The 23564-nt window shown below is 42.9% G+C and overlaps 1 protein-coding gene across 5 annotated transcripts in view; it reads right to left on the bottom strand.

Moving 5' to 3' along the window:
* LOC121292218 (F-box only protein 36-like) overlaps positions 1-23564 on the bottom strand; it is a 71210-nt gene that overhangs the window by 22548 nt on the left and 25098 nt on the right. The window contains exon 2 of one of the 5 annotated variants that reach the window (XM_041213935.1): positions 14842-14887. The exons of 2 other annotated variants lie outside the window; for them this stretch is intronic. In XM_041213935.1, the coding sequence (XP_041069869.1) occupies positions 14842-14887 (46 nt within the window). Of the gene's footprint in view, positions 1-4269; positions 4374-14841; positions 14888-23564 lie in introns of those variants that run through there. 2 more of the 5 variants (XM_041213970.1, XM_041213952.1) reach the window with 2 other exon arrangements.

The raw sequence follows: 23564 nt of genomic DNA, 5'->3' as shown, positions 1-23564 counted from the left end.
AACCTCCGTGGGTGGAAAACCTCGGTTAAGAAAGAAGGAAGACGTTTCAGAGGAACTGTTTTTGAAAGGGCATCATCAGAACAGATGCGATGGAGGCAAAGGAACTGAGAGAATGGGATGGAGTCCTTACAGCAAGTGGGGTGAGAGGAGCTGTAGTTGAGGTAGCTGTGGGAGTCGGTAGGCTTGTAATGAATATTGGTGGATGGTCTATCACCAGAAATTGAGACAGAGAGGTCAAGGAAGGGAAGAGAAGTGTCAGAGATGGATGCCAAAAGGTTAGCTGGGCCACACTGCCCAGCAGCTGAAGTTCTACAATGCGTACTACTGGTCCGGTTTCTTCTGTTTCTCCCCTACCTTCATTTAATTCTTTGTTGTTTAATAATGCCTTTTCTTTTTGCTGTGCTTCCTCCAATTCCAGTCCATTTTGCATAGACAGGTTGTGCAAACTGCATCTATGTGGCCCAATTTGTATGGACCATATTGTAGGGAGTCCCCAGAGCAATTAGTGCACTAGAATCTTTGCTTTGAAATGCTAATGGTACGCTCAGTGATATTCCTGGTGGTGTCACTGTTCACATTGCAGCTGTGTTGCACAGGCATGGTGCGATTGGAAAAGGGTGTCATCAGCTTGATGCAAGGATTATTCCTTGTTCCCTAGTTGCTGTCTTCTAAGGTTCCTAGGTGGTGAAAATATGGGGAGATGGATGAGTGTTGCAGAATGAGAGAGTTTTGGTAGCTGCCATGAAACTGATGCAGACTTGTATTATCCTTCATTTATGATTACACACTGGGACACAAGATTCTGGCTTCTGCAGGAGTGTAATCCATTACACCTGGAAATGAGGGAAACCAGCCAATGCTGCAAATCCCAGAGCTCTCTCATTCTGATTGCTGGCATCCACTACAAAGGTATTGTACTGATTTGCTTGGGAAGGAGTGGACTGTGACCCTTTTATATCTACTGCAGAACTGGAATTGGGAACATGGCCCCACACAACAACCTGTGGCGAGAAAGCTAAGAATGGTGGTGATTTTGACAGCCACTGAAAAATCACGGGCCCCTGGTCTTGCTGGAACAGGTTACCTGATAAGTGCAAGATCCTCCTGTATGGCCCTCAGAAAAATTTCTCCTTTAAGCCATAGGGGCTGGGTAAGGGCTTCTAAGAACAGAAGCGCTCATCTGCTGTCTTCTAACAGGGCCACCTGCTGCTTGTTCTAGTTTCTTAGGCTACTTCTGCTTCTCTTCCTCCAACTGTTCGTTCATTTAAAAGAGTGAAGCAAAAACAGCATCCAATCTAAGCAGTGCATACTTAATGAGGGTAGATAAGGTAGGAGTGTGTGGGCTGAGGAGGGTATCTGAAAGAAGCAAAATAGAAGCTCAGAATGGCCTTGGAAATGCACTACTCACAATGGTGCAAAGGTCCTTAAAACTTAAGTGCTTGCAGGTTATCATCCCTTTAAATTCCACAGTACTCATACTATTCAATTTGTGAAGCCAATTCCACTAGCTATTTAAAATCACGTCATCAGCTAAATTAAATCATCAGACCCCTATTTAAATTTAGTAATGCCTATTTCTGCTGGGTATGTTTCTGCTTCAAGTAAACCCTGCAATTAAATTGGCAGGAATGTAAGTCAATTTCTGGCATTTTAACCACTCACCTGCCACCCTGCTCAAATCATCCCCCCCCGCCCCCCCAGCTGGGTGCAGTTAAAATGGGGGTCCAAATCTCAACCCACTATTCTTCCTTTCATGAAGGACGGAATCATTTGCCATTTTCTTCATGAACATTGCAGAGTTACGCAATTCCACGGTTGTTTCTGAAGTCTTCTAACACCCTAATGTAGCAACCCAATCCAGCCAAGTCAGAATCAGGCACAAAGTTCTCTTTCTATGTATAAGACAATTCCTACAAAATCTTAGTCCCAGTGGCTTAATGGCTCAAATCCCAATCAGAAACCCCTCTCTTTAATTGCCCATTTAACTGAGTATTTTCCCATCAGAGTGTTGCAGAGGATAGATTTGGTTTCCAGGAAATCATCTGCCAAATCTGCCATCTCCTTTAAATAAGTGAGACATAAAAGATTACTTTAAAATAAAAGAATTGTTACTGTTGCCTGAAAATTGTGTAATAACCTGCATGATCCTGTATTGTTGGTCTCCCTGCTGCAGTGCAACAACTTGTGGTTTATGATTGGCATGGAGTCTGGATGTCCTTAATTCCCTCCTGGGCTTTAGTGAATTCTGGATTATAGATTCGCAGTGCCCTCTCATGTTGCTTTTTTTTTGTTGGATAACTGATATTTCATTGCTTTGGTGAACAAAGTATCAGTGGCTTGTATTATGAAGACTGTGCTGTACACTTAGGACTAACTCATATCACACATGTCCCTTCTGCTAAGTTGAATGCATCAAAGTTCAGGATAGTGGCTTCCTTCACAGCCACTGGCAGTGCCATTCCTGTGATTAAGATAGTTTGCATATCAAGTTCCAGCAGATGGCAAAATTGCTTCACTGTTTCACTGGTGAACTGGTGTATATGAAGCCACTTTTCTACCCAGCAATTCCAGATTGGTATGCTTCAATCTGTAAACATGGCTCCGAAGTTAAGGCAATTAAGGCGAATTGCCTTTGGTGCAGGCAAATCTTCCTGGCATACTTTAACATCATTTTGTTCCTCCAAAAAAAACGGCAATAACTATAACAACAATTTTTGGCGTAGCAACCAAAATTACCTCATTTTCTGGCAGGCCATGAAACTACTTGCCTTCATTGCCCACTAATAAGCGCGACTATGCAAACTGCAAAATTTGCATAGAAAGAATAGGAAATCATGCAGACCTTTTTTATGTTATGTATTCAGATATGGGCATCACTGGCAATGCCAGCATTTATTGCCCATCCCTAACTGACCTTGGTGGTGAGCTGCCTTTTTGAACCGATGGAGTCCATGTGCCATTACTGATGGATTCTCCTGTCTCTTCAGTATCAGGAAGATGATCAATTGTTCATCATTTAAGTTGCTGTTGTCTCATGTGTGATGTTAAACCAAATCTTGATTTGCAGATCCGATTGCAAATATTAAAAGTTATTATTGGAGGGTGGATGAAGACACTTCCTTTATGGCGTGTTCACTTATCCTCTAGGGACCTGACTTGGTTCTCCTCAAATGTTAATATTGCTTGATAACAAAGATTTATCTATTTGGATCTGTTCAGGGTTGTTTTTTCACATGAAGCAAGGTCCAACCTATAGGTTCCGAGACTGACTTTCAGAATATCTTTGTATCTAAGTTTTGAATGTCTTATGGTGTGGATTCCTTTTCTCAGCTTGCTGTAGAATAATGCCTTTAGTAAGTGGGAATCCTCCATGTGAACCACATGGGCAACCCAGTGAAGCTGAACTCTGATGAGCATTCTATCGATAGCAAGTATGAGGCACCTCGCAAGGACTTCAAATGTTAGGGATTTTGTCTTGACACTTGATGTTGCAAATAAATTTTAAGCAGTGAAGGTGGGATGCATTAAGTTGCTTTGTGAGACACTGGCAAGTTGGCCTTGCCTCACCACTGCCTGGTAAACTTGGATCTTTGTTTTGAGACAAACTCCATACTCTCTCCAAAGGCTGCGGCTTAGCCTGCTTTTGCCAGGCAATGGGCGATTTCATACGAACATGCGAACAAATGAAAGAGCAGCAGAAATAGGTCATTTGGCCCCTCGAGCCTGCACCAACATTCAAAAAGATCATGGCTGATCTGTTTGTGTTTTGAATCATCCATCCTGGCATTATTGGAAAGGATACCCCCAAGATAGCAAAGCTTCTGAACTGAGTCGAGGTGCCATATCGTTGATTGTGACCAAGGGATCTTGGTGTTTGTGGCCGGGGGCAGGTGAGTACAAGATCTGTCTTTTTCAGATTTATTGTATTTTGCTTGAGCTAAGTGGTCAACAAACAGCTGGATGTCCTCCAGAGTGTGTGCTATATGAGAGCACAAACATCAGCAGACAAGTCTTCACTTAGTAACTGTGATTTTTGTGTGAGCCTTGAACCTTTGCACATTGAAGAGGTTGCAATCTGTCCTGAACTGAATCTGTACTCCTATGTCAAGATCTTTGAGTGCATATGAGAGTATGCTGAAAAGTAGATGGCAAATAGAACTGGAACCATTATGCAGCCTTTTTGGTGCCATTGGTGACAGGAAAGGCATCTGATGAGGCACCATTCTACTTCACACTGATTATCATGCCATTGTGAATAACCTTGATTACCTTTCCAGGGCAGCCATATTTGTATAGCATCTTCAATGAGCTTTCATGGTTTACTTCATTGAAAGCAACAAACACCTTGTGGAGATCCTTGTTTTGGTTGCAGGACTTTTCTTGAACTTGATGCATTACAAAGATCATGTTGAATGTTCACCTGGCAGAGGTATAGAATATAAAAGTAAGGATTCTGGTCACCATATTACAGGAAGGACTCTGGAGAGAGTGCAGAGGAGGTTTACAAGAATGTTGCCAGGGTTAGAAAAGTGTAACTACGGGGAGAGATTGGATAGGTTGGGGTTATTTTCTCTGGAACAAAGGAAGCTGAGAGGTGACTTGATTGAGGTGTACAAAATTACGAGGGGAATAGATAGAGTGTACAGGATAAAATTGTTTCCCTTGATGGAGAATTCTAGAACCAGGGGACATAGATTCAAGATAAGTGGCAGAAGGTGTAAGGGGGGACATGAGGAAGAACTTTTTTACGCAGAGGGTAGTGGGTGTCTGGAATTTGTTACCCAAGTTGGTGGTAGAGGTAGAAACTTTAAACTCTTTTAAAAAGTACCTGGATCTGCACTGAAAGTGCTGTAAGCTGCGGGGCTATGGGCCTGGTGCAGGAAGGTGGGATTAGAAAGGGCACCTGGGTGTCTTCGGACTGAATGGCCTCCTCCTGTGCTGTAACTTTTCTATGATTCCAGCACGAAAGCTACACTGTGATTCTGGGTATACACAGTCTGTAAAGTGAGTGAGAATCCTATTAAGAGTAACACTTGCAAAAATATTTCCTGCTGTGGAGAGAAATTAAGTATCATGATGATTGTCACAAATGGTCTTGTTTCTTTCCAGTTGTACAGGTGAGTTATGGAAGTGTCCTTGTAATCATGGGGCACAATACCCGATTTCCAGATTAAGCAAAAGAGGCTAGTGAGTTACCTAACCACAGGAGTTCCTCTGTACTTGAATAGGTGGTATGCCATGAGCTCCACGCAGACAGTAGCTTTATGGCCTTGCTGACTTTGACTTGAATCAAGGGCAAGCTTGTCCAGAGCGCTGTGAAAGTGATTCAAAGGTGTCATCAGACACTGTGGACTCTTGGTTCAGGGGAGTGTTAAAGTGTCTGCTGAGAGGATGGGTTTTGTTTGAGAGCACATTACAAACTAACCCTTACATCTGTCGTGGAAATTAAAAGCAGTGTGATTTTGGTGTATAGGTGATTAAAAAAATAAATAATAAAAAAATATTCCAAGGCACTTCACAAAAGGATTATTGAGTCACATAAGAAGACACTAAAGGAAAAGACTAAAAGCTTGATCAAAGAGGTAGCTTTTAAGGGGTGCCTTAAAGGAGGAAAGCGAGGTAGAGAGGCAGAGAGGTTTAGGAAAGGAATTCCAAGAGCTGAGGGCCGAGGCAGTTGAAGCCACGGCTACCAATGTGGAGCAAATAAGATTGAAGATACTCAAGTGGTCAGAATTAAAGGAGCACAGATATCTCACAAGATTGTAGGGCTGGAAGACATTATAAAGATAAAGTGCAACCAGGCCATAGAGGGATTTGAAAACATGGGTGAACAGGATTTGGTGCGAATTAGGACACAGGCAGCAGAGCTTTGGGTGACCTCAAGTTTACTGAGGGTAGAATATGGAGGCCAGCCAGGAGTGTGCTCGAGGTAACAAGAGTGTTTCAGCAGCAGATGAGCGAGGGCAGGGTGGAGTTAGGCAATTTTACAGAGGTTGAAATAGGTGGTCTTCATAACAACGCGAATAAGTGGTTTAAAGCTCATCACAGGGTCAAATATGATATGAGGATGTGAACAGTCTCAGTTGCCAGGGGGAGGGATGGAGTCAGAGGCTAGGGAGCAGGGTTTGTGGTGGAGGCCAAAGACATTAAATTGAAGGAAATGTCTGCCCATCTAGTACTCAAAGTCAGACAAGCAGTACAAGACCATAAGATGTAGAAGTCGAAGTAGGCCATTCGGCCCACCGAGGCTGCTCCGCCATTTAATGAGAGCATGATTGATCTGATAATCCTCAACTCCACTTTCCTGACTTTTCCCCATAACCCTTGATTCCCTTACTGATTAAAATTCTATCTATCTCAGCCTTGAATATATTTAACGACACAGCCTCTACAGCCCTCTGTTGTAAAGTATTCCGCAGATTAACTACACTGAGAAGAAATTCCTCCTCATCTGTCTTAAATGGGCGACTCCTTACTCTGAGATTATGTCCTCTGGTCCTAGACTCTCCCATAAGGGGAAACAAGCTCTCAGCATCTATCCTGTCAAGCCCCCTAAGAATCTTATATGTTTCAATAAGGTCGTCTCTCATTCTTCTATAATCCAATGAGTACAGGCCCGACGTAGTCAACCTCTCCTCATAAGAAAGTCCTTCCATACCCAGGATCAACCTAGTGGAACCGTCACTGGACTGCCTCCACTACCAGTATATCTTTCCTTAGATAAGGGGTCCAAAACTGTTCATAGTGTGATAGTTAAGAGACAGCGGAAGGGTTAAGAGGTGGTGTTGAGGTAAAGCCAGGTGTTGTCAGCGTACATGTGGAAACTGACAATGCATTTTTAGATGCTGTCGCCGAGGGGTGGCATACAGACAAGAAATAGGAGGGGGCCAAGGGAAGCCCTTGGAGGACACCAGAGATAATGGTGGGGGAGTTGGAAGAGGAACTATTGGTGATTCTCTGATTACAATTAGATAGGTAAAAATGAAACCAGGTAAGCGCAGTCCCACTCTGCAGGACCTTGGAACAGGATGCTTGGCAAAACTCTTTCTGGTAGCACCTTGAAAACGGTGGTGAATGACTTAGAATCCTATTCCTACTAATGGTGTTGCTATTCATACCTTCTCTTGGGCCTAAGGATGTCTGCACTTCTTTTGAGTGTTTTTCAATCCTATTAATGAGGTGAGAAGAGAAACTTCATCTATCATCAGCCATACTGATGGCCATTTTATAGCATAAAGTTATATTCTTCCATATCAATTGGACTTCTACATAAAAATCTACCTGCATACTGACAAGTTCAGGAAAACAAGCAAGTTGGCAATATACATGTAAGTCTGATCAACTGTATTGTGGAACTTTCTCCCTAAACCACTGCCTCTTCATCTCCCTCTCTTCCTTCAAGCCCTTTTTTCAACTATCTCTTTGACCAAGTTTCTAATCACCCCTTAATATCTCCTTCTTTGATCCAGTGTCCTTTTTTTTTTTAATTACACATATGTGAAATGCTTGGGTTGTTCTCCTCTGTTAAATACTAAATAAATGCAATTTGTAGAATAGTGCAGGCCTTTAGTTCTTCAAATAAAAGCCCCCTCTATATTTTTGAAGTATGTAGTGAATGCTGTAATAAAGACAATAATAAGACATTTGTTTTAGATAAATCAATTAACAGACTATTGTGATTGTGAAGTTTGTGAGAAAGAACAAGTAGGATTTGTGTCCGCTTAAAGGGCCTGCAAGCAGGCATCATCAAATCTGTAATTCTGAAGTGTATTGTGGAAGTACATACAAACGCACAAAATAGGGGCAAAAGTAGGCCATTTGGCCCTTCGAGTCTGTTTCGCTGGCAGAGTTCCAAAGTCGCACAACCCTCTGAGAGAAAAAAATTCTCCCCCTCTCTGTCCTAGAAGGGCAACCCCTAATTTTAAAACAGTGTCCCTAGTTCTGGACTCACCTACAAGAGGAAACATCCTTTCCATGTCCACCTTGTCAAGACCATTCAGGATCTTACATACTTCAATCAAGTCACCCTCAATCTTCTAAGCTCTATCGGAAACAAGCTCAGCCTGTCATAAGACAAGCAAACTGCTCATTCCAAATATCAATCTCCGAAGCGCCTCCAATGCATTTACATCCTTCCTTAAATAAGGAGACCAAAACTGCAAACAGTACTTTAGATTCAGCCTCACCAATGTCCTGCATAACTGAAGCATAACATCCTTACTTTTATGTTCAATTCCTCTCGTAATAAAGGATAGCATTCCATTAGCCTTCTTGATTACATGCTGTACATGCAAAATACTGTTTATTGTGACTCATGCACAAGAATACCTAGATCCCTCTGCACCTCGGAAATTCTGTAGTTGTTCTTTGTTTAAGTAATACTCTGCCTTTTTATTCTTCCTGCCAAAGTGAACAACTTTACATTTTCCCACATTGTACTCCATCTGCCAGATTTTTGCCCACTCACTCAACTTATCTACGTCCATCTGCAAACTTCTTATGTCTTCTTCACAACATACTTTCCTACCTACCTTTGAGTTATCAGCAAATTTAGCTACCATGCTGTCCCTCCCCTCATCTTAGTCATTGATGCCCTTATTTTCCACAATAACCTTTTATGTGGCATCTTATCAAATGCTTTCTGGAAATCCAAGTAGAGTATATCTACAGGCTCCCCTCTATCCACCGCATAAGTTACTCATTCAAAAAACTCTAATAAATTGGTGAAACATGATTTCCCATTCAGAAAACTAGCTGACTCTTCCTGGTTACCTTGAGCTTTTCTAAGTGCCCAACTATAACCTCTTTAATGATCGACTCTAAAACCTTCCCCACGACAGACATCAAGCTAACTGGCCTATAGTTTAAAAACAAAAAACAGCGGATGCTGGAAATCCAAAACAAAAACAGAATTACCTGGAAAAACTCAGTAGGTCTGGCAGCATCAGCGGAGAAGAAAAGAGTTGACGTTTCGAGTCCTCATGACCCTTCAGTGGTCCTTTTACCCACCTCCAATATTCTCCCTCCACCTGGACCCCTCCCTCTGGATTCTTACCTTCTCTTGATCTTTTCATTGAGAACTGTCGGCGCGACATTAGTCGTCTCAATTTCTCTGCTCCTCTCACCCATTCTAATCTCTCTCTCTCTGAACTTACTGCTTTCTGTTCTCTCAGGTCCAACCCTGACATTGTCATCAAACCTGCTGACAAGGGTGGTGCTGTTGTTGTCTGGCGCACTGACCTCTACCTCGCGGAGGCTGAGTGTCAACTCACAGACACTTCCTCCTACCTCTCCCTGGACCATGACCCCACCACTGAACATCAAGCCATTGTTTCCAGGACTGTCACTGACCTCATCTCCTCTGGGGATCCTCCTCCCACAGCTTCCAACCTGACAGTCGCCCAACCTCGGACGGCCCGCTTCTACCTCCTACCCAAAATCCACAAACAGAACTGTCCCGGTAGACCGATCGTGTCAGCTTGCTCCTGCCCCACAGAACTCATTTCTCTTTATCTTGACCCCCTTCTCTTTCTCCTTGACCAGTCCCTTCCCACCTACATCCGTGATTCCTCTGACACCTTACGTCACATCAACAATTTCCAGTTCCCTGGCCCCAACCACTTCCTCTTCATCATGGACGTCCAATCCCTCTACACCTCCATCCCCCACCAGGATGGTCTGAGGGCCCTTAGCTTCTTCCTTGAACAGAGGCCCGAACAATCCCCATCCACCACTACTCTCCTCCGTCTAGCTGAACTTGTTCTCACACTGAACAATTTCTCCTTCAACTCCTCTCACTTCCTCCAAATAAAAGGTGTGGCTATGGGTACCCGCATGGGCCCCAACTATGCCTGTCTCTTTATGGGGTATCTGGAACATTCCTTGTTCCAGTCCTACTCCGGCCCCCTTCCACAACTCTTTCTCCGGTACATCGATGATTACTTCGGTGCTGCTTCATGCTCTCATCGGGACTTGGAAAAATTTATTAATTTTGCTTCCAATCTCCACCCCTCCATTATTTTCACGTGGTCCATCTCTGACACTTCCCTTCCCTTCCTTGACCTCTCTGTCTCAATCTCTGGTGATAGACTGTCCACCAATATCCATTACAAGCCTACCGACTCCCACAGCTACCTCGACTACAGCTCCTCATACCATGCTTCCTGTAAGGACTCCATCCCATTCTCTCAGTTCCTTCGCCTCCATTGCATCTGTTCCGATGATGCTACCTTCAAAAACAGTTCCTCTGATATGTCCTCCTTCTTCCTTAACCAAGGTTTTCCACCCACGGTCCTTGACAGGGCCCTCAACCGTGTCCGGCCCATCTCCCGCGCATCTGCCCTCACGCCTTCTCCTCCCTCTCAGAAACATGATAGGGTCCCCCTTGTCCTCACTTATCACCCCACCAGCCTCCGCATTCAAAGGATCATCCTCTGCCATTTCTGCCAACTCCAGCATGATGCCACCACCAAACACATCTTCCCTTCACCCCCCCGTCGGCATTCCGTAGGGATCGTTCCCTCCCGGACACCCTGGTCCACTCCTCCATCACCGCTTACTCCTCAACCCCCACCTATGGTACCACCCCATGCCCACGCAAAAGATGTAACACCTGCCCCTTCACTTCCTCTCTCCTCACCGTCCAAGGGCCCAAACACTCCTTTCAAGTGAAGCAGCATTTCACTTACATTTCCCCCAACTTAGCCTGCTGTATTCAATGCTCCCAATGCGGTCTCCTCTACACTGGCGAGACCAAACGTAAACTGGGCGACCGCTTTGCAGAACACCTGCGGTCTGTCCAAAAGAATGACCCAAACCTCCCTGTTGCTTGCCATTTTAACACACCACCCTGCTGTCTTGCCCACATGTCTGTCCTTGGCTTGCTGCATTGTTCCAGTGAAGCCCAATGCAAACTGGAGGAACAACACCTCATCTTCCGACTAGGCACTTTACAGCCTTCCAGACTGAATATTGATTTCAACAACTTTAGGTCTTGAACTCCCTCCTCCATCCCCACCCCCTTTCTGTTTCTTCTCCCTTCCTTTTTTTTTTCCAATAAATTATATAGATTTTTCTTTTCCCACCTATTTCCATTATTTTTCAATATTTTTAAATCTTTTATGCTCCCCCCACCCCCACTAGAGCTATACCTTGAGTGCCCTACCATCCATTCTTAATTAGCACATTTGTTTAGATAATATCACCAACTTCAACACCTATGTGTTCTTTTGTCTGTGACATCTTTTGATGATCTGCTTCTATCACTGCTTGCTTGTCCCTACAACCACACCACCCCCCTCCACTTCCTCCTCCCCCCCCCCCCCCCCCCCCCTACACACACACACCTTAAACCAGCTTATATTTCACCCCTTCCTTGGATTCACCTAGTTCTGTTGAACGGTCATGAGGACTCGAAACGTCAACTCTTTTCTTCTCCGCTGATGCTGCCAGACCTGCTGAGTTTTTCCAGGTAATTCTGTTTTTGTTTTGGCCTATAGTTTCCTGTTTTCTGCCTCCTTCCTTTCTTTCTTAAATATTGGGGTTATATTTGCTACTTTCCAGTCTGATGGAACTTTTCCAGAATGTAGGGAATTTTCAAGAATTAACACCACTGCATCTACTACCTCATTAGTCACCTCTTTTAAGATGCTAGGATGAAGTCCATCTGGATCCAGAGACTTGTCAGCCCACAGCTCCATCAATTTGCTCAGTACTGCTTGCCTAGTGATTGTAATATCACCAAGTTCCCCACTCCCTTCCACTTCCCGCTTTCCAGATATTACTGGATTGTTTTTTGTATCCTCCATAGTGAAGAATGAAACAAAATATTTGTTCCTTTCATGTGCCAATTCGTTATCTACTGTTAACTCCCCATTCTCACACTCTAGATGACCAACACACAAATTTACCTACTCTTTTCCTGTTTAGAGATACCTGTAGAAACTCTTGCTATCCGTTTTTACATTTCCAGCTAGCTTCCTCTCACACTCTAATTTCTTTCTCTTGATTAACCTTTTAGTCATTCTCTGTCATTCTTTATATTCTGACCAATCATCTGTCCTGCCAGTCATCTTTGCGAGTTATATGCTTTTTCTTTAAGTTTGATGCTTTCCCTAACTTCTTTAGTTGGCCATGGATGGTGGGTCCACTGGTTAGATTTTTTCTTTACAGTAGGAATATACTTATTCTGAGTAGTCTGAAATATCCCCTTAAATGTCTGCCATTGCTTCTCTATTGATCTATCCCTTAGCCTAGTATCCCAGTTCACTTCAGCCCACTCAACTGCATTCCCACATAGTTGCCCTTATTTAAGTTTAAAACACTAGTCTTAGACCCACTCTTTTCCCTTTTGAACTGGATGTAAAATTCAATCATATTGTGGCTGTTGCTACCTAGGGGTGCCTTTACTCTGAGGTTCATTAATTAATCCTGTCACATTACACAATAGCAAATCTAATATAACCTGCTCTCTGGCTGATTCCAGAATGTGCTGCTCTAAGAAACTATGTCGAAAGCATTCTATGAACTCCTCATCCAGGCTATTACTGCCAATCTGATTTTTCCAGTTTATATGTAGATTAAAGTCACCCATGACTATTTCCATCCCTTTTTCACAAGCATCCAAAATTTCTTCTTGTATACTTTGTCCTACATTGTGGTTACTGTTACGGAGCCTGTAGACCACTACCACTAGTGACTTCTTTCCCCTACTATTCCTTATCTCCACCCAAACCGATTCTGTATCCTGATCTCCTGAAGCAAGGTCATCTCTAACTATTGTTTCCCTTGATGGAGAATTCTAGAATCAGGGGACATAGATTCAAGATAAGTGGCAGAAGGTGTAGGGGGGACATGAAGAAGAACTGTTTTACGCAGAGGGTAGTGGGTGTCTGGAATTCGCTGCCAAAGTTGGTGATAGAGGCAGAAACTTTAAACTCTGGATCTGCACCTGAAGTGCTGTAAGCTGCAGGACTATGGGCCAGGTGCAGGAAGCTGGGATTAGAAAGGGCACCTGGGTATCCTCGGGCTGGCATGGACAAGATGGGCCGAATGTGCTGTAACTTTTCTATGGTTCTATTGCACAAATGCCATCCTTGATCAACAGTACTATCCTTCCACCTTTACCTAGCTTCCTATTCTTCTTAAAGGTCAAAGACCCCTCAATATTCAGGACCTAATCCTTGTCATCTTGCAGCCAGTTCTCTGTAATGGCTGTTGGATCATATTTATTTATTTCAATGCGTGCTATCAATTCATTTACTTCGTTATAAATGCCAAGCACAGATACAGAGTCTTTAGTTTAGTATTTTTGTCATCTTTTGTGGCATCTAGTCTTGATTTTTTGTGCATTCTGAGGTTTTTTCTCTTTGTCCCTTTCTGCCACTCTCTGACCCTCATTTCCCATATTATTATTTTCCTCTCTTACCTTGTCTCTACTCTTTGATATACCACATCTTTCTGCATTTGATCCCTTGCCCCCACTATTTATGCAAAAACCCTCTCTACTTCCCTAGTTATGCGGTTCACAGGAACACTGGTCCCAGCTCGATTAAGGTGTAGACTGTCCCAACAGTACAGCCCCGACTTTCCCGAGTACTGGTGCTAGTGCCCCACAAAGCAGAACCCACTTCTCCCATATCAGTCTTGGAGACACGCATTCATCCCTCTGGTTTTATGTACCCTACGCCAATTTGCACACAGCTCAGGTAATAATCCAGAGGTTATAACCTTTGAGGTTTTGCTTTTCAATTTAGTGCCTAGCTTCTCATACTCTCTATGCAAAACCTCCTTCCTGATTCTACCTATGTCATTGGTACCTACATGGACCATGCCAACCAGATCCTCCCCCTCCCATTGCAAGTTCCTCTCCAGGCCTGAGCAAATGTCCTGAACCCTGGCACCGGACAGGCAACACAGCCACCTGGACTCTCGCTCTTGTTACAGAGAACAATATCAATCCCCCTCACTATACTGTCCCCTACTACCACCATGTTCCTTTTTGCTCCTGGCTTCCTGTACCACGGTGCCAATGGTCAGTTTGCTCATCTGCCCTGCAGCCTCTGCTCTCATCCAACCAAGCTGAGAAATGGTATTTGTGAAATAATGAGACATGTCAGTCTCACTCAAGTATATACAGGGGGACATTCACATTGTGGTCCCTATTAGGCTTTGCATAGCCTGCGAATCCTTCTACAATGCAACTTCCAGCCACCCAAATTTCCAGAATATGCGTGGAACAGAGTTGAGGGAAAGTGTAGCAACATGACAAGAAGAAGAGAGATACAAAGCTATCTACCAAATAGCAAAAACTACCTCCAAAAAGCTCATCTCAAAAAATAGTCCAGGATATTAGGTCTTACGACATCCATGCCTCTCTCTCCACTGTTGATCCACCCCTATGACAACACTCCACAGTGCATTTTATTAGCAGCATCCATAACACCCATTCTTCCCAATATTCTCATATTCAACAACCTTCCCATGCTCCTACACCTGTACCATCAAAGTGCTGTCACACAATATTGTCCTCACATCTTGCACCCTCTCCCAATGATATCACACTTTGGTATCTGTTTTCTACTCCTGCCAGACGTCGACTCTCAGTGCTCCTAAATATGAGAACCACCCCTCCCAGTGCTCCAGCATCTCACAACCTCCTCCTGATTCTCAAGGATCCTGCTGCCACCTCCTTCCTGCCACCGCTGCTCCAAGACTCCAGGTTCCCTTCCTCCAATATTAAAATCCATACAGCATGCCTTAACTCCGCAATTGCTACATACATATATATATATATATATATATATATATACACATAGTGCCTATAACTTGTGTCCTACCTACCTGCAACTTGGAACATCTTCCCTCCCATCTTCCTCTGCAACGAGCGCTTCAAAAAAAGTAAGAGATAACATTAACTATATTGTTAAACTATTTCTGAACAGTCAAGAATATGGAGTTAGTTACAATGCAATTGTGCACATAATTTGACTTATATCATCAGCTCACTGATGAAATGCTATATAATATGATAGGATATATTTTCCTAACTCTGAGCAATGTTACAGATCATATGTATAAAAAATACAGAAGATTTCTGTGTCACAATTAGATATCATTGTCTGAAGTTATGAACAAGATACCACAACTGAAGAGGTAGAAGGATGTACAAATCAAAACCAACAACATGGCTTGAAAAACTACCAACCAACAATGCAGCCTTGGCAGCATTCAATCATAGAGAGGGTTATGTCATAGGGTCAGAGCTGTGTTGAAATTCGCATATCAACAGAATTGACTTGTCACATGTGATATAAAGGAACATAAAGGAATAGGATAAATAAGCTCTGAACCATCCTTACTATTGTAGGGTAACATGAACAGATGAAAACCACAAATGGAACAAGCAGCAAAATCTACCAATAATAATGAAATTGCTCTGAGTATTTTTTTGTAATCCTTTCAGTCACTCCCTTGCTTTCTTCATTATGCTGAGGACTTACTAATGGAAATTTGCTTCAAAACACAACAAAAGCATATTGGTGGTTAAACTGGCTAAGCCCCGTAAACGGGCATGGACCTTCACCCATTCATTGTACTACTGACAGGATGTGAAATTCATGCTGCTTGCTGATTATGTATTGCCTGTTTGATTTGTGCACGCAGACAGCAGCACCTACACTGTTCACTAGCTTCATGCATCTGCAAGGGACCTGATATTGCAAACAGCTATTCAAATGTAGCCAGCATCTCATAAATGGAATGCATGCTAAGGCTGCTGTAAGTTTTATCAGGAACTGAATTGATTTAAGTATTTTTACTTTCTTCTCTCAACGTAACCCAAATCACGTCCCTTTTTTAATTCAAGTACAGAGGCTTCCCAATCAAATGCAGAAAAGGAAGATGTTAATGATCATGAAACATCATCACTCGATTTTACACTAACAGCTACTAGTTCAAAGATTCCCACTCCTTCACTCTAAAGACTAGGATAGAGGAGGGACCTGCAAATGGTGAGTCACCAGCACAAATGCACAGCAGCCAGGATAGGGCAAAAGGATACCGCAGGTGTCAGCTTGTCAGAAGGCGAGGTCATACACAAGTTCTTGCAGAGAATTCAGCTGAGGACTTTAATGGCCCAGACTAGGGAGTAAATCTAATAGTTGTATAACAATGTCCCACTATTTTTTTTTGTTGTGCACAGCCTGCTCATTTCAATTTGCAGAAGCTTTTGTTATGATATGGATGGTGGTATTTGCCAGACTGGCCAAATCACAAAGGGAGACTCGGCCACGATATCACAACAATTTTGCAATTTGTATTTATCATGAGAAGGTTTGTGCACTGAAGTCAGAAATGATGAGTCCACTACCACCTTTAGGTTTTAAAGATTAAATTAAAACATTTATTTATCGACAAAAGAAAACTTAAATACACAAATTACAGTACATTTAGTTTTATAACAGTTCCCACAAGATTTTTATTTAACTCCTTCCAATTATACACCCCTTTCAGGCAACAGTCCAAATAGATTCCTAATCTATAAAACATCCAGCAATATTACAAGCACCCATTCTTGCTATAAAGGAGGTATTTCACAGCTTTTTTCTCCCTGTTGTAGGGTGGCCGAGCTATTCTATTAATGATAGAGTTGACCTGCAGACAATTCTTGGGTGGAAATTTTAAATTTATTTACAATATACCCAACTACATGAGTGCTTTCAACTCCAACTCTATACTGATTGCTAAGATAGCCCAGGCTACTCTCTTATTAGTTACTATAGATCATGTAATTTTGCTTACAAAGTATTATTTTTAAGGGTACATTGCACACTAAATAAAACCATAATTACTACATTCCTCCCCTTTAACATAACTATACATATTATATTTACAGGTACATATTTTTCAAGACAATATAATATTTACACTGGGTAAAGAATTTACAAGTTCAGTTTTTCAGGTAGTTTCCTGGGACGTGTGGAACGTCCCAGCTCCAGAACTTCAGATTCTTTGTTAGAAACCTCCTTTTCCGAAGTTGCCTGAACATCAGGTGCTTTGGTGGACAGTTGCAGTTCTGTATCCTCACCTCTTACAGGAACATCAGACATATCAGCCCTAGGTTGAGTACCCTCAACAGGGAACACAGACCAGGTCATGGTCCCTGTTGGAGCCAAATCTTGGTGATTTGTCTCTCTCTTCCTTAAATGGTCCACATGTTTATGGATGATCCGACCTTCCACCTCCACCTGATAAGATTGAGGTCCAGTCACCACACTTATTTCACACAGCAACCATTTTCACGTATACCAGCTCTCCCACAGTAAATTTCCTCTCGCGATTATGCCAGTCGTGTCTGGTTTACTGGCTTCCCTGACTCCTTTCCACCTTCCCCTCTAAATTTGGCATTATTAAGCTTAATCCCATCTTGAGGCAGCTTTTCAACAATAACTCCGCAGGTATGGCACCTGTTGTTGTGTGAGGGGTAGTCCTGCAATAAAAAGAAAGCATGTTGTCTTGGTTGCCAAGGAATCACCTGTTAGCAAGTCTGCCTTGAACGTCTGAACTGCTCTTTCAGCCAGTCCATTTGGGGAAGGATGGTACGGTGCGGTTTTCACATGAGTGATAATGTTGAAGCTGAAAAACCATTGAAACTCAGCACTCATAAATGCTGTGCCGTTATCGGAAATGACTGCTGGTAGTCCATGAATAGCAAAACTCTGATGTAGTTTCTCAATTGTAGCTGCCAACATTGGTGACTTCATCTCATTTACATCCAACCATTTTGAATGGGCATTGACAATGTGCAGAAACATTGTTCCCAGAAAAGGTCAAACAGGCAATGTGTATCCGCACCCAGGGTTTACCTGGCCACTCCCATGGGTGAAACGGAGCTGTCACTGGCAACTTTTGCAGTTGCTGACATTGCATGCATTGCTTTACTAAACTCTCTATTTTGCCATCCATCCCAGGCCACCATAGATAGCTGCGTGCTATGGCCTTCATTCGGGAAATTCCTGAATGGGCACTGTATAGTTCAATTAAAAGTAGCTCCTTTCCCTTTGAAGGAACTTTCACTCATGCTTCCCACAATAAGATGCTATCCTGGCTGCTTATTTCATATCTTCTGTTGAAGTATGGTTTCATTTCGTCAGATATGGGCTCCTGTGACCAACCATGTAGTACTTGTTCTCGTACTTGAGATAGCACTGGATCCTGACTTGTCTCTGATCCGTCGAGCACATACCAGTGCGGAATCTAAGAAATTTAACAGTAAAATAACTTGCTGTGGAACTAGGGCATGCACATCATTTTCTTGTAAAAGCAAATGACTCATTTGTGATTTGATTGCCAGCTTATGTACAAAAGTTGGTGACTTTTGTATGCTGCCAAAAGTAAGGCCCATTGTTGTATTCTTGCTAAAGCTATGGGTTGTATAGCCTTGTCCTCAACAATCCTAGCAATGGCTTGTGATCTGGAACGATTGTAAAATGGCAGCTGTGTATGTACTGGTGAAATTTCTTGACACCAAAGATGATGGACAGGCCTTCTTTATCTAACTGAGAGTATTCCTTTTCTGCTGTGGTGAGCGTTCTTGATACATAACCTATTGGCCGTTCCATGCCATCCTCCATCTGATGAGAGAGCACCGCTCTCACTTTGTAGGGAGATGTGTCACGTCAGCACCAATTCTTTCATCTAATCCAACTATTGGTTGGATGAGTGCAACAATTGTCTCACCTTTATGAAACCTTCTTTCTGGGGCGCCTCCCAAGACCAATGTTCGTTCTTTTTGAGTAGAGAATACAGCCAATGGTAAAGGCTGAGTTGTTCAAATCCCAGAGGGAAACTTAAAACAACTGTCATAACCTATTTTTGAAATTTGCAGGTTTCAAGATGCAGGCTTGGGATTCAGTAGTAATAAGACCACCGAGTCTCAAGAGCATTTTTCCTAAAACTAAATTAAACATTTATTAATACAAGAAAGATTGTAAACACATACATGTCTACAAAATTACTATTATAATAATACAAAAATCCCATAATTAATCTCTTAGTTACACCCCGGTTAAGGCAACAGTAAAACTCATATATTTAACGAACCCTTGGCAAAGCACACCCTGGACAGTTGCATTCAAAAGGAGTTTCTTTCAGCTCTGGGTCCTTGCAGGCACACTTGGGGCTTACAGGCTGGAAGCTTCTCACACTTGTTGGGTCTTAAAATGCCTCTACCTTACACACAATCTCCTTTCTCCTTTATACATATCTTTCTCTTTCGATGTAAAGTTTCCATTGTATCACCAGGCTTTTAACTTTACATCTTCTAACAATAACATCGCTTCATCCCACCAATTTTATTAATAAGCTGAAGAAAAATAAACTTGGTGAATCCCAGCAAGGCATAAGATTTCACCCGCAGCCTTGAATCGTTTCTTTTAACAAATGCAAATTTAAACTTTACCTTCTACCTCCTTTTGCTTATCTAATTACCATCTCAAAACTACAAATCAATGGACCCAGTCTAGCTGGCTTTAATCCAATTAAGACACATACAGCACCCCCCCACTAGAGCTTTATTTTAAAATATTAATTTCCAATAACATTATAGACATTAACATCTCTTCATGACAGGTCAGTGCTGTAGACAAATTGCGTAAGAACCACCCATAATAGTTGATCATTCAAAAACAAAACAAAAAAAGTACAGCACAAGAACAGGCCATTCAGCCCTCCAAGCCTGCGCCAATCATATTGCCTGTCAAACTAAAACATTTTGCACTTCCGGGGTCCATATCACTCTATTCCCATCCTATTCATGTATTTGTCAAGCTGCCTCTTAAACACCACTATCGTACCTGCTTCCACCACCTCCTCTGGCAGTGAATTCCAGACACTCACTACCCTCTTCGTAAAAATCTTGCCCCGCACATCTCCTCTAAAGTTTTCTCCTCTCACCATAAATCTATGTCCCCTAGTAATTGACTCTTCCACCATGGGAAAAAGCTTCTGACTATCTACTCTCTCCATGCCACTCATAATTTTGTAAATTTCTATCAAGTCGCCCCTCAATCTCCATCACTGTAGTGAGAACAATCTGAGATCTTCCAACCTCTCCTCATAGCTAATAACCTCCAGACCAGGCAGCCTCCTGGTAAACCTCTTCTGCACCCTCTCCAATGCCTCCATATCGTTCTGGTAATGTGGCAAACAGAATTGCACGCAATATTCCAAGTGTGGCCTAACCAAGGTTCTATACAGCTGCAGTGTGACTTCCCAGCTTTTATACTCAATACCCCTGCCGATGAAGGCAAGCATGCCATATGCCTTCCTGACTACCTTATCCACCTGTGTTGCCACTTTCAGTGACCTATGGACCTGTACACCCAGATCCCTCTGCCCATCGATGCACTTAAGGGTTCTGCCATTTCCTGTATAATTCCTAACTCTATTAGACCTTCCAAAATGCATTACCTCGCATTTGTCCGGATCAAACTCCATCTGCCATTTCTCCGCCCAAGTCTCCAACCAATCTATATCCCATTGTATCCTTTGACAATCCTCTTCACTATCTGCAACTCCTCCAACCTTGGTGTCGTCTGCAAACTTACTAATTAGCCCAGTTACATTTTCCTCCAAATTATTTAAGTATACTACAAACAGCAAAGGACCCAGCACTGATCCCTGCAGAACACCACTAGTCACAGCTCTCCATTCAGAAAAGCACCCTTCCACTGCTACCCTCTGTCTTCTATGACCAAGCCAATTCTGTATCCATCTTGCCAGGTCACCTCTGATCCCATGCGACTTTACCTTCTGTACCAGTCTGCCATGAGGTATCTTGTCAAAGGCCTTACTGAAATCCATGTATATAACATCCACTGCCCTTCCATTGTCAATCATCTTTGTCACTTTCTTGTTAGTGAGACACGATCTCCCTTCACAAAACCATGCTGCCTCTCACTAATACGCCCATTTGCTTCCAAATGGAAATAATTCCTGTCACGAAGAATCTTCTCCAATAATTTCCCTACCACCGATGTAAGGCTCACCGGCCTGTAATTTCCTGGATTATGCCTGCTACCCTTCTTAAACGATGGAACAATATTGGCCAGTCTCCAGTCCTCTGGGGCCTCACCCATGGCTAGTGAGGATACAAAGATTTCTGTCAAGGCCCCAGCAATCTCCTCCCTTGCCTCCCTCAGTAGATTTCATTGGGCTTCTTCTTGAATCTTGTCTTGCATTGCCTCATCGTATGTCCATTTCCATGACAATAGTAGCATTCCATTTTTTAAAACTGCCAATCACTAAAAGACTGCTTGTTTCCACCTCCGTACACACAGTCCCCATAAGCCTGCTTCAGTGTCCCACAGTAATATTAGGAAAAAAAAGGATATTTCCCTTACACTTTAAATTTATTCTGTGCAGCCACAGATGCATGCTATCTTAAAAGAGACAACCTGTGAATGGTCTGTGTGGTACCTTCTGGGTTGCTGTGTGGCTGCGCACAACTGCAGCTAAAAGAAAACATTGGCATTTACAGCTAAATGCTTGGCAAAAAGCCTGTGCACAGTGTCAAGGAGCATTTTTTTCATTCATTTGCAGGATGTGGGCTTTGCTGGCTGGGCCAGAATTTATTGCCCGTCCCTATTTGCCCATGAGAAGGTGGTGGTGAGCTGCCTTCCTGAACCGTTGCAATCCATGTGGTGTAGGTGCACCCACAGTGCTGTTAGGTAGGGAGTTCCAGGATTTTGACCCAGCGACAGTGAAGGAACGGCGATATATTTCCAATCAGGATGGTGAGGAACTTCCAGGTGGTGGTGTTCTCATCTATCTTCTAGCTGGTAGTGGTTGTGGGTTTGGAAGGTGCTGTCTAAGCAGCCTTGGTGAATTCCTGTGGTGCATCTTGTAGATGGTACACATTGCTGTTACTGTGTGTCGGTGGTGGAGGGAGTGAATGTTTGTGGATGTGATGCCAATCAAGTGGGCTGCTTTGTCCTGGACGGTGTAAAAAAATTATCAGTGGGAAAAATCTGGATCTCAAATTTCCCAGGTAAGTTATAAGCAAATCAGTGAAAAAAAAACATTTTTTGTTTTGAACATTGCTAAACCTTAAGAAATCCAGCAAAGCCCCCTAAAAAACAAATCACACAGCAAGCCAAAAGGACAGCCCACATTAACACAGACATTACACTTATGAAGCTCACCATCAGACAAATAACACCTAAGTAGATAGTTATTAAATTTTTAAATTAAAAACTATAATTATTGGTGCAACTCCCGGCAAGCCATCAAAAATTGCTGGTGGTTTTGCATTGGGAAACAGTTGTAATGCTGCTTTTAGTGAACAATTCTTATGACCTGGGTCAGTCTTCTGCTGATGACATAAGTGTCCAGGGGAGTATAACTGTGGTGTCTGACCACTAATATTCTTGCTCCATATCCAACTAGGATTGAAGGACAATTCTTTGCAACAGTATAAAAATATAGCCTTCACAACAGTTTCTAATGATAAATTAGAACAAATGGCACCAGCTATTCATTATACTTACACTTGCTTATGGACTTCTGGTGGACTTTTGCACTGGGTTTTGTGGTTATTAGAGAGACAAAATAGTGCCATCCTTTACAGGTAATCTGGGGCTTGTATGAACTGGACAAGCAATGGTATGTCTCCTTAGTCAACGAGAAAGGAAGATGGTTGTAATTATTGGAGATCAATCATCTCAGAGCCAGGACATCGCTGCAGGAATTCCTCAGGGTAGTGTTCTAGGCCCAACCATCTTAGCTGTTTCATCAGTGACCTACCCTCCGTCATATGGACAGAAGTGGGGATGGTCACTGATGATTGCAGAGTGTTCAGTGATTCGTGATTCCTCAGAAACTGAAGCAATCTGTGCCTGCATGCAGCATGACCTGGACAATGTTCAGGCTTGGGTTGGTAAGTGGTAAGTAAGATTCGTGCCTCACAAGTGCCAGGCAATGACCATCTCCAACAAGAGAGTCTAACCATCTTCCCTTGATATTCAATGGCATTACAATCACTGAATGTCTCGCCATCACCATTCTGGGGTTTACCATTGGTCAAAAACTTAACTGGACCAGCCATACAGATACTGTGGAGTTCAGTGGCAGGGAATTCTGTAGTGAGTTACACACTCCCTGTTTGCCATCCAGGACAAATCAGCCTGCTTGATTGGCATCCCATTCATCACCTTAAACATTTACTCCCTCCATCACCAGAGCACAGTGACAGCATTGGGTATCATATAAGGCACACTGCAGTAACTCACCAAGACCCCTTTGACAGCACCGTCCGAACCTGCCACCTCTACCAGCTAGAAGGACAAGAGCAGCAGCTGAACGGGAACACCACAACCTGCAAGTCCCCCTCCATAGCCTCATACCATCTTCTCTTGGAACCAAATCACTGTTCCTTCACTGTCAATTGGTCAAATTCCTGGAACAGCCTCCCTAACAGCACTGTGGGTGTACCTACACCAGATGGACTGCAGGGGTTCAAGAAGACAGCTCAGCGCTACCTTTCTAGGGTAATTAGGAATGGGCAA

This window comes from Carcharodon carcharias, chromosome 2, assembly GCF_017639515.1.
Source record: "Carcharodon carcharias isolate sCarCar2 chromosome 2, sCarCar2.pri, whole genome shotgun sequence".
Lineage (NCBI taxonomy): Eukaryota > Metazoa > Chordata > Chondrichthyes > Lamniformes > Lamnidae > Carcharodon > Carcharodon carcharias.
This window is presented reverse-complemented; position numbering and strand designations above follow the sequence as displayed.